The following is a 14,611-nucleotide window of genomic DNA, read 5'->3' as shown; positions in this document are numbered from 1 at the left end:
TTCAGCTTGATGCAAATTTGAAAAGTCCTGAATAAAAACTGCTAAAAATCAGGAGTGTATAAACACTACTTGATCCTAACTGACATTCAAAATAGACAGTAGTTAAGATGCAGTATTTATATAGTACACTACTTCATACCTTGGAAAGATAGAAAGTAATCTCCTTCTTTAAAAGTAATTTGCCAAGTATACCAAGTATATTGGGTCACCTGAAAGTTTATTATAAATAGAACTACTTGGCTGGATACAAATGATGTTATAACTTGGCACTACCATCTTGGGAAGGAGTCTCTACTCCTGCAGTCCTCTCCAGCAAATCAGATACCTCTGTACCCAACAACAGTAAATTCTGCAATATCAGCTGAAAATGTGGGAGACTGTGCTATAAGCACAGCCTGGTCCCCTGGTCCCCCACTGCCAGCTCAGCCCTTTCGGGGGAATGGGGCCATCCTCACCCAGCTTCTCCTCGCACCCTGCTGGAACGGGCAGCCCTGCTCACCCCTGTCCAGGCTTCGCAGGATAGGGAGGATCTAAACACATCTCCTTATTGCCTCTTCTGCTGGACAGAGCATTCACAGGAAGCTCTGCAAGACCTTTCTTCTGCCCTTTTTCTTTTTCCAGAGAGGTCAGGTGGAGCAGTGCATGGTGGAAGCCTGGCATGAACCTATTTTGTCACTCAGATTGAAAAGGAAAGTGATGTGTTGCTCACACTGCCAGCACTGACCAACAAAGTCCAAAACTGAACCTACTCTCAAGAAAAATACTCCCAGATTTATTTCCAGTAGACTGAGTTTTCAGTTTAAAGTATCGTAATAATTTATATGGGGATCTGGTACAGCTGTTTGTTTTAATATCTCTTATTTATATATGAAAATTGTTCTGTAACTACAGGATTCTCTTCTGCCTTACTATTTGTCTCGGAGACTCCAGCAAGTGTGACCCTATTAGAGATCATGTAGACACGAAGATCTTTGTGGAAAATGTTGGAATATTTCTTTTTTAAGGAGAATAACTGCAGAAAAAGTACAAAGGGAAAACATTTCTTAAAAGAGAATTATTCAGGAGGAAGTCAGACACATCAATCCCATTATCTAGACCAATGCTTTGCTTTTGTAAAGTTTCTACCACTAGTCAAACACTGTGGCGTTTTTCTTAATATAGGGATTCTGTGTGGGGCAAGGGCAGAAAATGTGATTATTAACCACTTGGTGAACATTTCTTCTGAAGGTTACAAAAGTAAAACAGCACTATTTATTAAGCAAATTGAGTCATCATTACATGGTTTGTGTTTGCATCACTCCTTTTTTTTCACACACACCAAGGGGAGGTTTTTGTGCTTAATGTTGTACAAGGCTGCTTTACTAGAATAGATACTGTTTAGGAAGGAACAAGTTTTGAGTATTTCTGTAAAAGAAGCTAGCCAGTATCCATAAAACCTATCTAGATCATGTTTATTTATATTTGTGTTTTTGTTTTAAAAGGCCCTTGGGGAGTATGCTAGCACAACCTGCTCTGGAGCGCCCTGTCCACAGCCATGGGCCAGCCGGTCAGGGTGTTTGAGTGGCATCCACGCTGCACAGCACTGAGATGCTCTCAGCACCCATCCCATCCATAAGCATTTCTGGTGCTCCTGGAAAATGAGTTGTGAGCCCCACTGCGTCTTGCTGGCACACAGGGAGATTCTGGTGTCAGAGTCCACGCTGATTGACAATATGTCCTGAAGTTGCTGTCTTCCTCCAAAGCTTCTGTGAAACCTCAGGTGTGCTCCTCAGAGGTATGGTGAATGTATTAGTATGTCTGTGTGATGGGCCTATGCTAACACGTCAACACAGTTTGGGGTCTTGTTGGGAGTTTTTCTCTCCATTCTGTGGTTTTGGTCTGTGGCTGCCATAGCACAGCATGGTGTTCTTTATTCCCTCTCACAGCTACTATGGGCAAGCTGTTGAAAGGCAGCCAGCATGGCAGCAGCCAGGGGAAATTTGCAACTGATAGCAATGTGGGAAATTTAAGAAATTCTTGTGAAAGTGGCAATGCTGGGTTTGGAACTGACAGCATTTATGGGAGGTAGGGGAGCAAGCCCTGAGACATATTTTGAAATTACTTTCTCAAACAACTGTTACCCTAGGCAGGGAGGAAGGGAAAATAAAGAAGCCCTGGAAAAGGGAAGACTGAGCCTGGGAAAGCCAGGTGCCTGCCTGTTTGACACAGCACCCAACAGCTGCTGCTTGGCCAGGTGCTGAACTGGGCATACTGGGGCCCACGGTACAGATCTGCAAGTGGATCCATGCACAGCTCCAGCTGTACATGAGAAATGAGATTTGAGGAGAAATGTCCTCAGAGCTCGCTCTGCTCTAGGAACAGCCCCGCCAGCACCCAGCAGAAGAAAAGGCTTCACCTTCACTTTGGGGTCCCATGGGCTTGTAGCAACAGATTCAAAGCACAGCTGGTTTACCTTATAGACCAGTCTGAAAGGTGGGGCAGGAAAGGAGCAGGTTCATTGGCAAGAACAGTGCCATTGCGGGGGGAGGGGGTCAGGGGGAGGCAGAAAGGAGAGAGGAGGAGAGCAGTGACTGCTCCAGCCCTCAGATTTTAGTTACTGTTGTATATCTGCCAGAGGCCTTTCCTCCTTGGGAGATTCAAGACGTCTGTAAGCTGTTCAGACATCTCTCCTATTTATAAAATTCAGCCATCATCTTTTCAAGAAATAAGCTAACTAAGGTATCGTAAGGAGCAAGCCCTATACCCATCCATTTAGACATTGCAAAGGGAATAGCCCATACTGCATTAAATATGTGAAATCCTCAGCAGCTGTCAAGCAGCCGACTTTTAAGACTGCCAAAATTAACGTATGAGACAGTTAATCTATGCCATTTATCCTATCGGTTTCCAGGGTGCTCATGTGAATTATTGTATGTATGACTTGATCCCACATTTATTATTTCTAAAGCTCAGAATCCCGGAATTTCTACGATGTCCATCAAGTCTGTGAGCTAATTAATAATTTCCAAAGGCTTGGAAGCAGGAGCGCAGCCGTGTGCGGTGCAGCCGAGCCCGCCTCCCCCCGGCAAGTCCCCGCGGCTGGAAGCGCCGCCGCGCCGGCGCTGGAGGGCGCTGCAGCCCCGGGTACCGCCAGCCGCCCCTCCCCTCGGCGGGTCCTCTCCAACGAAGAGGACGAGCATTCGGCAATTATTTAAATTTCACCTCTCGCTGTCACTTCTGTTCAGGAATGTCCTCTTTTTAAATAAATCAGGCTAGTTTTTTAACTCGTAAGTAAGCAAAGATTTGCAAAGCCATGCTAAACAGAAATCTTAATTCAATAAATTGTATCCAGTACAGAATACAGTAGTGAACAGAAATCTTAAACCAGTAAAATCAGTATTTTACAATTCTATAGGTCATATCATGACAAAGGTACAAAAGCAACCTTCTGAAGTAAACATTATTTACTGCCTCCTCATTTTAACTTTCTTTAGCACAGCATAATTGTTTTCTTATTTCCAGTTTGAATAGAAATTAGGTAAAATTCTGTGTCTACTATCTGTCTCTATCTCATTTTAAAATAATTTCTGGATTAAACATGAACAAAATAGAGGGCTGTCTCCTAGCCTTAACTTTTGTCCCTTGCTATACTGTTATATCTTGTGAGAGTTTAAGTGAGACAATTGAAGATTGAATAACCCACACCAACATTCTGGAGGTATGAAGCAGAAACCTTAATAAAAGTTATGTGGTCACTAAGCTTATTCTCTTCACTTGGTGAGGTTTTCTCTTGCTCTCTCTCTCTTCTAGTGTTTGCATTATCCCAGATAACCTCCTTCTGGACATCACTAAAATATCCAGAGTGTTTCTAAAATAGAGGCTAATGATGTCTTTCAACCCAAAGGTCCTGTTCCATGGCAAGGGGTAATATAATATTCAGCTTATTCAGGGAGACAAAAAAGAGTTAATCACTAACCTAAAAAATCAGCTGTTGCCTAGGCACCAGTGTTCACGAGCCTTTTCAGTTAGCTGGTACAGATGTTGTATTGCACCAGTCAGTGATGACAAGAAACCCAAAATGCAAATGTAAGGATGCAGATAAAACAGAACTGCTGATTAACTTTTCCTTTTCTGTCCCAGGAATGCCCAAGCAGAATATATCCCATCTGATGAGATACCTTCAATCAAAAGTTTACCATTTGCAAAAGAGAAAGATACAATTGAGTATCTGCCAAGACAAAACAACAGCTGGGTAACTTGCATGTAAATGCCTCAGATGAATTAGCTGAGGAATTCTTTGCAACGCTTTTCTAAATATTTATAAACTCTTTAAGGAAAGGGGCTTTCCAAGTACTGGATCACAGCCAAAGGGTGAGAGCTATAGATTGCTTCAATGTTAGTCACAGGGGAAATAATGTGGACTTAGCTCAGGAGAGTTTGAGTGCACCTTGCACATATGCTCCTGAAAAAGATGGAGCTTTTCTCTCTTGCAGATGACGGCACATGATCCAGGGTCTGAAAGAGTAAGGCAAACTCAAGTTTGACATAATTTCCTATTCCCAGCAAAAATAACAAACATAATTGGCCTAACTCACCAGCAATGGCAGACGGATTCACAAGCATTCGGATTCTTTAGGACAAAATTCCCCAAATTTATACCTTAGTCCAACTTCAAGGGAAACACCAATAGGCGAGGTCAGACAAGACTGAGGGCATCCCTTACAAGTTCTGAGGCTGTGCAGTCTCAGACAGTCATGACTGGTGGGCAGGCAGGAACTTCCATCTCCCCTAATGGGTGAAGTGGGTGGGTGGCACAGGAGGATAGAGCAGCTCGGGAGTTAGCTGGCCGAGGAGTCCAGAAGCCATCCAGCCCCTGATTTTGATGATTCACATGGCAAGTGTGGCAATCTTTCCAACTGAGTCAGCAAAGTAACAGGTGGATTTTGGTGGAATCTTGCCTGAATCCTGCTAAAAGGTCACAGAAAAAGATGCTTCTTTGTAAAACATTTCCATTTCAATGAATCAGGTCTTTCTGTTGAAAGTGAAATGTTTTGCTGAAAACCTGTTGTGTTGGAAAACTCCCAACCATTAATCTCTCTCCTACTCCCATAGAGAGGAAATGGGTTGTCTCCAGCCTCTGTTTCCCCTTTCTATGTTTCAGTCATCCTGTGCTTCCCCTTGTGCCCACTCAGGGTCCATCTGATGAAGTACACATCTGTTAAATGGTCCAAATATTTTATTCCAGGAAGTGTATGAGATCTTCAAAAAGTATGAAGAGGAAGAAAAAGTACTATTCAATAAAAGAGAGACACGGTATAGCTGTGTGATGACAGTGTTATCACCAACTGACCAGGAAACTCAGCTTACCTTTTCTAAAGGACATGGGTCACTTCAGTTCCTGAAATGCCAGTTTGCACCAGAGATCTTTGATATTCTTTGATTGCAAACACTAGTAAAGTATTTGAGTGCCAGAAAAAAACCCCATAGTGAGCCTGAACCATCCCTAATATTACTGAATTAAGCCAGGGCTGATTTTCACTATGGCTGCATTTTGACTTCTGACTACAGAGGAACGTGTGAGGTACACTCAATTATTTGTCATGAAAATACTAGCCAGGGAATTTAGCCCTTTTTGTTTTTTTCATTTGTGCATCACTCCCAAATGCCAGTCTCTGCAAGTGTATCTATTACGTGTAAGCATTTACTAATCATTTGTGAACAAATGTTAACATTTGGTTTGTTTCCATCTGTCATTCCTAGCAGCAGTCTGTGCCTGGCCACGTCATTGCACAGAGATGTGCTATCGACTTTTTCCCCTTCCTGACAACACAAACTCTTTGAATAGAGAAAATCTATTTGTGAACAATTTTAAAGTAAGTTGTTGAGAAGATCGTCTTCTGGTTGAAAGGATCAACACCCTAATAAGGCAGGATTGTTGTCCTGTAAGTACAAGAAAATACGTTCAAGGTCATGTACTGCCTGTGTCCCCCCTGTGTCACCCAGGGCTGTTACTACAGTGCATGTACGCTTGTCTGAGCCATCAGTGTGGCATGCCAGGGTGGGGTCCAGTGCAGGCTGCAAACTCATCCAGGAGCCAGCGTGGATGTGTAGACCCAGGCAGCACGTACTTGGCATGAGCAACAGTTTTTGATTGAACTTTACCTTTCCTCCACTCACCAAAGAATACTGTGAAGTCGCTGGCACCGTGTCATTTAAGATTTTTAAGCAGCTCAGAAGAGATTAAAAAAATCAAGGAAAGGGTCCTTGGAAGGATAAAGGAAGGAACATAATAGCAGTTGAGGATGGAAAAGTAACCACCAAAGTAAGCAAAAGCATTATGAGAACTGGAAACTGGAAGGTGACACAAACAAAAAGCCTGCAAACAAGGCTCCCAGGTCATCTGGCCAACAAATTCCTGAAGCCCTTCCATATTGGAAGTTGCATACCTCTGTTTACTTTTGCAAAATTTTGTACTTTGTATATCCCACAAACCTTGCCTGATAGAAGACAGACTGTCTTTATCCTGTTTTCTGACTGCTCCATTGCCCACTACTCTGGTTTATCACTTTGGCAACAAATGATTGCAGGGTTTACTTATATTGCCTCATTACATGCGGCACTGCTGCACCAGCTAGCATCTATCCGTGCTAGCAAATCGAAAGCTAGTCTAAGCATGCCTTTCCCACCTGAGGTTAAATCTTTGACTGCCTTGTGGATCTAAGAATTATACTGAAATACTTTCAGTATGTGGTCCTTTTACTCTCTTAGAAAAACAGGAAGAATTTTTTTAACAGTGCTTTGGTGCCTACTTTCATAATTGTCAGGGGTCAAAATACTCACCTGAATTAGTTTAGTTCAATGGAACTCTTCAGCTTCAAAGAGCACAGGACAGTATGGACAGTAAAAACTGATGTTTTTGACATTGTATTAGCTTTTTGTGAAATAAAGCTATTGAAACTCGGGCCTTTAGAGCTCAGTGGAATTTAAAAAAAAAAAAAAAGGCATTATGAGTTTGCTTGTATACTCGCCTTCCTACGGTTCTATTTCCCTTTGCTTCATCTCTCTCTGCAGGCTCAAGGGAGCAGATCCTTCCATGTTTCAAGTCGGCACAGCTCCACAAAACAGCTGTGCCAATTACTTCCCATTGGGGACTGCTGCGGGGTGTGTAGCTGCTTGTACTGAAGTTGTTGCAATTACTATCATTATGTTATTTCTTGGCAAGGAATGGAAAAAGATGAGTGAGTGTTTGGGGGGCTTTAAGTGCAGCAGGCCACTTATTCATGCAAACCACTGAGAGCAACTGGAAGGAAGCACAGTGAGGAGTAAACTTTTTGGAAAACCAGCTCTCATATTTAACTTGGTAAGGAGACAAAGCGTTTTCTTAATGAAACCTAATAAACTCCAGGTCTGCCAGTTCCTTCAAAAAGGGAAAGCATTTTTCAGTGTGTTAGATTAACACTGCAGTACCTATTATGCCCTCGCTTTTAAGCAGCTTATAGAGATCTTTACCACAGCTCCAGCCTGCAGGAGCTACTTGTGTAATGCCAGTGCTGAGAAAAACTGTCACGTGGCTTACTTCCATCTGAAAAACAATTTTGAAGAATTTTTTTCAAGTAGTCTGTAACGCTATTCAAACTCTTTTGATCCTGACGCTGGGAGGGGAATTCTTCTGTAGACACAAAATTAGAGTGGTCTGAAAGCAGCTTATTTCATCTGGCAGCTGATGGTTTGAAGGACTGAAATTTTATCTAGCTGAGTATATACAAATGTGGCACCCTTTGTAGATGGAAAAACTCCCATACCTTTGTATATCAACCTACCTTTGTAGGTTTGTACCCCACAGACAAATGCTGTATTACAGCTAGTCTAGATATTGTATCGCAACCAGATCAAAATACCCTGTTTCCCCAAAAGTAAGACAGGGTCTTATACGATTTTTGCTCCAAAAGATGCTTACTTTTTTACATGTATAGCTGCCTGGACACTATTTAAGTTGACTTTTTAAATGAACTGTAAGTAGGGCTTATTTTTGGAGTAGGGCTTATATTTCGAGCATCCCCAAAATTCCTGAAAACTCATGCTGCTGGGGTCAGTCTTTTTTTTGGGGAAACGGGGTAGCATGTGTTCTGAAGATGACTTAGTTTTTAATATATTATTACTGCAAAGCCTCAGCAAGACTGAGCTACCACATAGACAGCAGGTATGACCTCTGGTTTCCTAAGACCTGTCCAAATGAAGGGCCAAGACCTTTCATCGCAGAGGCCTCAGCTCTACTTCAGCTTTGCCAGTGCAACTCTGAGCTTTTACACCTCATTTATGTGCTTTTCTCGTTGGAGTGTGACTTGAAAGCATGTTGAAGATATCATGAGGCGACAGGGTGGTGCGAGAGGTGCCACCAGCAGCACAGTGCCTGCCAGCGGTGCAATAGGCAACACCGGCCCGTGTGAAGGCGGAGCAGAACTGCCGAGCCGGTACCCGCCCCGAGGTCCCATCACCGCAGTTTATATTTGTTACTCGTGTATATTGTTACTCGTCGCCATGGCCCTGTCGCGCCTGGCCCCCGCAGCCCGGGAGGACGCTGCTCCCCGCTCGCGGGGACGCGGAGGACACGAGTTCGCTGGAAGGCCGGAGATCCCGGCCGGCAGAAGCATCGCTGCAGGGGGGTGCGGGAGCTGCATGCTTCGAAGCGCCCTCCCGCCACCCGCGCTCCGGCGAGCGAATCCTTCCCGGGGCTGCGCCGGCCGCCCAGCGCTCGCTTCTGGGCAGCGCGGCTGCGCTAAGCGCGGCGCACAGCCCCCATTCCCGTACGCCCGGCGCTGCCGGGCCAGCACCGCGCCTTTTCCTGCGCTACGGAATTTCCGTAGCCGTGTCCTCCGCTGCCCCCGCGCGGCGCCCCCAGTCGCCAAGCGCGTTTCTATGAGCCGCCTATAAACAACATGGCCGCGGAGGCCCCCCCTTGCTGGCCGCGGTCTGTAGGTGGCGCGGTGGCCAAGGGGTCACGGGTGTAACGGGGTTCGGCGGCGCCGGGCGCCTCCGCTTAACCGCGTCTCGCTCTCCCCTTTCTCGGCGGGGCAGCGGCGGGGGCGGCAGGACTGCGCTCCGCCCCGCCGTGCGGGGGTGTCTGAGCGCCCGGGAGCAGCGCGGCTGCTGCATTGCCGCGGCGGCCCCGCGCGGAGCGGAGCAGAGCAGAGCGGCGGCGCTGGGGCTGCCCTCGGGGGCGACGGGAGTGGAGAGAAGAGGGCGCGGGGGCTCGGGTGCTGGCGGCGGCTGAGTGGCTGCCGGGAGGAGAGACGCCCAGGGCGACCGGGAGCGGGGCCATGTCGCTGCAGAGCCCGCCGGCGGCCACGGCTGCCGCCGACCTGCCCCCCGGCCCCGGCGCGGGGCTCCCGCCGGGCGCGGAGCTGAACCAGGGCAGCGCGGCGCCCTCGTCAGCCCAGGAGAGCGGCGAGGATGAAGAGGAGGAGGAAGAAGGCGAGAAAGAAAAGGAGCGAGAGAAACTGCCGCCTATCCCGTCGGCATCCAGCGCGGCTGCCGAGGTAGGTCTCCCGCGGCCCCCGGCGGGGCCGGGCGACCCGTCAGCCCCCGCCCGGCCCCGGGGAGCGGGAGCGGGACCGTCCGTGCGGTCCCGGCTGTCGTTTGTTCTGTTTGCTGCTTTATTCTTGGTGGTGGGGGAGCATCATGTTAATTTCCTTTCATGTTCTTTTCCGTTGAGAGCTTTCATTCAAGTTTTTTAAAAATACCGTGTGCATCTGTAAGCAGTGACATAAGGAAGCTATAAATTCTACATCTACTTATAGTTCTTTAACATTTTACAACGGTCTGCTCCTTTCTGTTAGTCATGACTGAGGGTTTGCAGCATTGTGAATGTTCGTTAAAGGTTGCCGGGGGTGGAGGGTTTCAGCTCTTAATACACTTAATAGCAAGAGAGTTAACTGGAAAATACTTCTGTATTTTTAACTTTTTCTTCAAACGTCTTGTGTGGTTTTTACATTGTGTTGAAGCGAAGATGACATAACATTTTGATGATTGCTGAATGAGTTGACATGGGTTAAAAAACAAACAAACAAACTGCGAGAGGGATATTTGCTACAATAATTTCATTTAAGAAAACTCGTTTGAGATTTTTAGTTTTACCGGAGTTATGATTTTCTTTCTGCTGACCACACAATATTATGAAATGTAAGATTTTCCTGGCATGACTTGAGTATCTTGTGTAGCTTAACATTAAAGCTTGCTGTAATTTCAACAAAAGAGCAAAAATTTTACCAATCCTATAGTAATACAGTTAGGAGATTTTAATTCAACAGTTCTTATAAGTATCTGACTTCCTAGAAATTATCGTTTTACATAACTTAAGTTTAAAAGATTGAGTCTCTATGACTGTCATGAAATAATTGTAATGTTAAATGAAGTAATTGTAGGCAAACTGCAAACTCCTTGGAGCAATTCTGCCAATTTTGTGTTTTGCCTGCGATGTTCCAATCTTCTGAAAGACTTTCAGCTTTGCAAATCTGTCTGAATGTGAAAGAATGTGTTTGTTCTTGTGATTTAAATACAGCTTTGGTGGGAGAAGTCTGTAATGGACAAGTTCCCAGGAGTTATTTTTACCTCTGAAAATCTCCACTTTAGACGTTGATTGCCAAATGCAAGTCTCCTAGAATAAAGATAAAAGTGCTGGTCTAAAATGTACCGGGCTTAGCTAATGAAAAATGTGTGCAACTGGGCAGCCACATGGAATTCCCACTGCCTTAAAGAATAAGGATAACTTGTTTGTAGCTGGGCATCCTTCATGCCCCTCTGAACTGTTGCCCGTGGGAACAAGTTGTCTGAGTTGACCTGCTACAGAGGAGCTCAAATGTGGCTGGGTGTGGACACTTGTTAAATGCATGTGGGATTTTGAATTTACAAAGAGCTGTATGTGGGTTTTCATAATATGTTACAGACAGAGTTTTGTTTACAGATGTAATTGATTTAGATTTCTCTGTTTGTGACAGAATGCAGTGTTGATCCAAATATACTAAGCAGGGCATGCAGGTATGCTTTTGCAAGACATTTATGAGCTGCTATGAATAAGGTATTGGACTCCAGGTCTGCTAAGCCCTAGTTGTGACCAATGTACACATCTAATTCCAGGGCTTTGTGAAATATGTTGTGAGATTCATCATATATAGCATGATTTTAATACAAGTTCTTGTATTACAAGTTCTGATTGAACATCAAAAAATAACTGTTACTTAGCACTCAAACACTTTTAAAGAGAGGATTATGTTCTCAGGTTCCTCTTCATTAAACTGGAGAAGAGTTTGTAATATGACATAATGACAAAAGGGAGAAATAATTGTCTTTTTTTAAAAATACCTTTGCTTGTTCATGGTTTTTTTTTCCCATTACAATTCCCTTCCTTTAAAAACACATCTGATACAAATACAGTGATATTCCAGATAACCTTAATTTCCATATTCTCTCTGCCTATTATTTCTAAATTTATAGGCATCATATAATGACTATGGTGATACAGATACTGTACCTTGTTTCTAGATGAAGTGACCCTTAGATATCCTTGTCTCAGAACATCTCCCCAGATTTTGTGTAATTGACATTTTCTTCAGTTCGCTAAAGACCCACCATAGATTTGTGCAACTGGTGTGGCATGACTAGAGGTTCCTTGGAGGCAACATGGAGTGACACATCCTTTAAACAGCTTCCATTTTCCACAATGATTGTGGAAGAGGTCAGAATTTTAGTAAGTCAATAGATAACTGGTATCCTTTCTCTCCTAAGAGCATGTGCATGAAAGATGTCTCATCTGGAGTTTAAGCTGGCTGCAAGTTGGAATAAAGGAGTTATGTGACTGTTGTTATCGTCGTCCATACTGTGGATTTTCCTAGCCAAGAGCCATGTGGAATTGTGGAAGAATGATTACTTCGTTGTTGTTGTTGTTACCTTTTTTGTTTCTTTTATTTCTAAGGAAAGCTATGGTGATTGAATTAGTCCATGAATAACTTAACATCATCCTGCAAGGAGTGCAGGCTTTTTTTTTGTGGGTCACATGGTGATTGGAAATAATGCATAAAGGGTGATGATTTGAAAGTTCATTGTTCAGATTCTGAAAATAAATTCGTGAGAAGCTAAGTAACTTCTAAGCAGGAACAAGCAGAGGCTTCTGTAAAACAAAATCAGTACTGTGTTACACCTTTCAAGATATGAATGGACGGGAAATCCTACTTCTTGCATAGACTGTTGCATTGACAGCTGCGTTTAGGTAATCTGATTGTTCTCCCTGTCTTCTTCCACAGGGAAAAAAAACCCTTCTACTCCTCACTGGCCTTTGCTTGCCACATACAAATGGGTCTTGAATGAGTTATGTTGGGGCTAAAGAGTAAGACTTTCATGAAACTCTTCTAGATTGCTTTTTGCCTCTTCCCAGAAAGTACTCTGTATGTGCTCTTTGTAAACAGTTTGACTTATTTTCGACATCGAATTTAAATTCAATAATGGAAAACATAGATTTATAAAGTATAATGCTAGTACCTCTCTAGTCTTATGGAGGGCTTAATGCTTTGGAAAGCTTCCAGTAAGAATCCAGCAGAGTTGTGAGTTATTAAAATGTTCTTTAAAAAGAGGATTAAAGATTACTTTGATCCATTCACTCCCCCTAAGCACACTCATTCTTTACGTCGGGTTCTGTTTTCTGCTGTTAGTGTGTGTGCGGAGTCTTGGGCTCTAGAGGTTCACTGACCTCCTACAAAATTTTGTAAGTATGACATGGTGCTGTACACTTGTCCTAGATTACTTTCCCAGGAGGTGTCAGAGATCCTCATTAATGAGCATGTGGTTTCCCAGTATCCCTCTGGGGCTTCCCAGTAAAGCCTTTGTCCATACTTTTGTCTAGTATTGTTGGGACTGCACTTGGAGTGGGATAATGGACTTAAATAGTGCATGCCATTTTTGTTCTTTCTGGTCACTGCTGAGCGAAGTAGCATTAAGAACCCTTTTAAATAACTGTTCAACTGTGATAACGCAGTGGTATGGCTGGAGTAAAATCTAGAAAGCTGAGTCAGTCAAAAAGGCTGTTGCAGTAGTCTGTTTTGTAAAAGCTCCTCTTGTCGATGATCTATGATATTTATTCCCTATTAATCATAATTAGACAAGTCCAAGCTCCAGGGGTTTTCGACCTAGAACATACATTTTGTGACACAGCAGGTTAACCTCAGATCTAGATTTGTTTAAAAGTCACTTTTCAGTTCATAATGTCTTTGCATGTTTGTTCAGGGTTGGTTTTTCTCCAGTCATGGATTTTTAAGAAGCATCTTAGTGATATTTCAAATGATACATTTCTAGAATAAAATAAAAAGTTAGTGTCAAAATTATAATGGTGACTAAATGTTGTGTTTGAATGGTTGTTGCATACAAGGAATTTGGAGCTAGAAATTGAAACTTGGTATTTTCAAGCCAGAAGTCCTACTGATTGTTCAAATTAATAATTTGCTGAGTTATAAGCCATGGAAAAATGGCTGTTTGTGCCACAGTTATTTTAAATTCCTGGCAGCGTACCAGCTTGCGTACACTGTGGCACGGCAGGTTTATGGGCTGTGTTATTACCCTCCTGATGGTATTTCAGGATGTTGTGGTGGAAGTGAAGTGCTTTCCTCAGAACTCTGGCTGCATGTCATACTCCAAATTTACTACTCTTAAGGGGAAAGGGAAATGTATGGTTTAAAAAAAAGATAGGTTATTACATTAATCAGTCTAGAACTTTTATTCTCATTTGGGGAATTACTGTTTTGATTTGCATTTTTTTTCTATTAATAACTGAGAGCTGAAATACCAGATATTAAACAAATGAATCTTTAGGTTCAGGTGAGGCTGAAAATCGTCGTATGTAGGGAGAGTGTGAGTTTTTTGTTGATCTACCTTTGCATAATATCAATTGATGGTTTGGAGCTGAGATGGAAAAGAAAATCTCTATCAAATGACTTCTGTCATCTTGGGCAAGCCCCTTAACCCACCCATGCTTTGCAAATTCTCCAGGGTAAATCATTATATGTAACAGCACTTGTGGTGTCAAACAGACTGATTGGTGCAATCCTCTGGAAGTCTGTTGTGTGATTTCACTTGTGTTCGTTCACTGTTAAAACACATAAGTACTCAACATTTCTTATCAAGGGCTCATGCAGACTCTTTGTTGGCAGCACAAACTCAAGCAGGTTTATCTAACACGGTGTTAACAACTGTTTGTTAGCTAGTCGTTCTTCAGTGGCAGCTGATTCTGTTGATTTTGAGTCACTAGGGGTTTTTACACAGGTAGTCAGTATTGAGATTTTATTAGTAGGTTACCTCTCATGGAATTCTTGGCCCCACGTTTCAGGTCTTGGGAAATTCCTCTAAACTACTTTAATTATATTAGGATTATTTGGATGAAAAGGAATATGTTACCCTTTATCTGTTTAAAGTGAGCTAGACGTAGTGAGGAATATGAAAGTAGTTAGAAATTAGGATACTGGAAGTTAATATGAAAGTAGTTAGAAATTAGGATACTGGAAGTTAGAATATTGTTGAAAGCATTCTAATAGTATTGTTTTCTTCACAGTAATCCGAGGATACCATATCCTGCAAATTAGTAGCTGAGTTT

At 43.3% G+C, this 14,611-nt stretch overlaps 1 protein-coding gene across 1 annotated transcript in view; it reads left to right on the top strand.

The window, feature by feature from the left end:
• The first annotated feature begins 8,977 nt into the window (after window positions 1-8,977).
• HECTD2 (HECT domain E3 ubiquitin protein ligase 2) overlaps window positions 8,978-14,611 on the top strand; it is a 40,269-nt gene continuing 34,635 nt past the window's right edge. The window contains exon 1 of the mRNA XM_082053083.1: window positions 8,978-9,515. Coding sequence (XP_081909209.1) covers window positions 9,297-9,515 — 219 coding nt within the window. The 5' untranslated portion in view covers window positions 8,978-9,296. The remainder of the gene's footprint in view (window positions 9,516-14,611) is intronic.

Source organism: Streptopelia decaocto (genome assembly GCF_964273445.1).
Source record: "Streptopelia decaocto genome assembly, chromosome: 5".
Taxonomy (NCBI): Eukaryota; Metazoa; Chordata; class Aves; order Columbiformes; family Columbidae; genus Streptopelia; species Streptopelia decaocto.
This window is presented reverse-complemented; position numbering and strand designations above follow the sequence as displayed.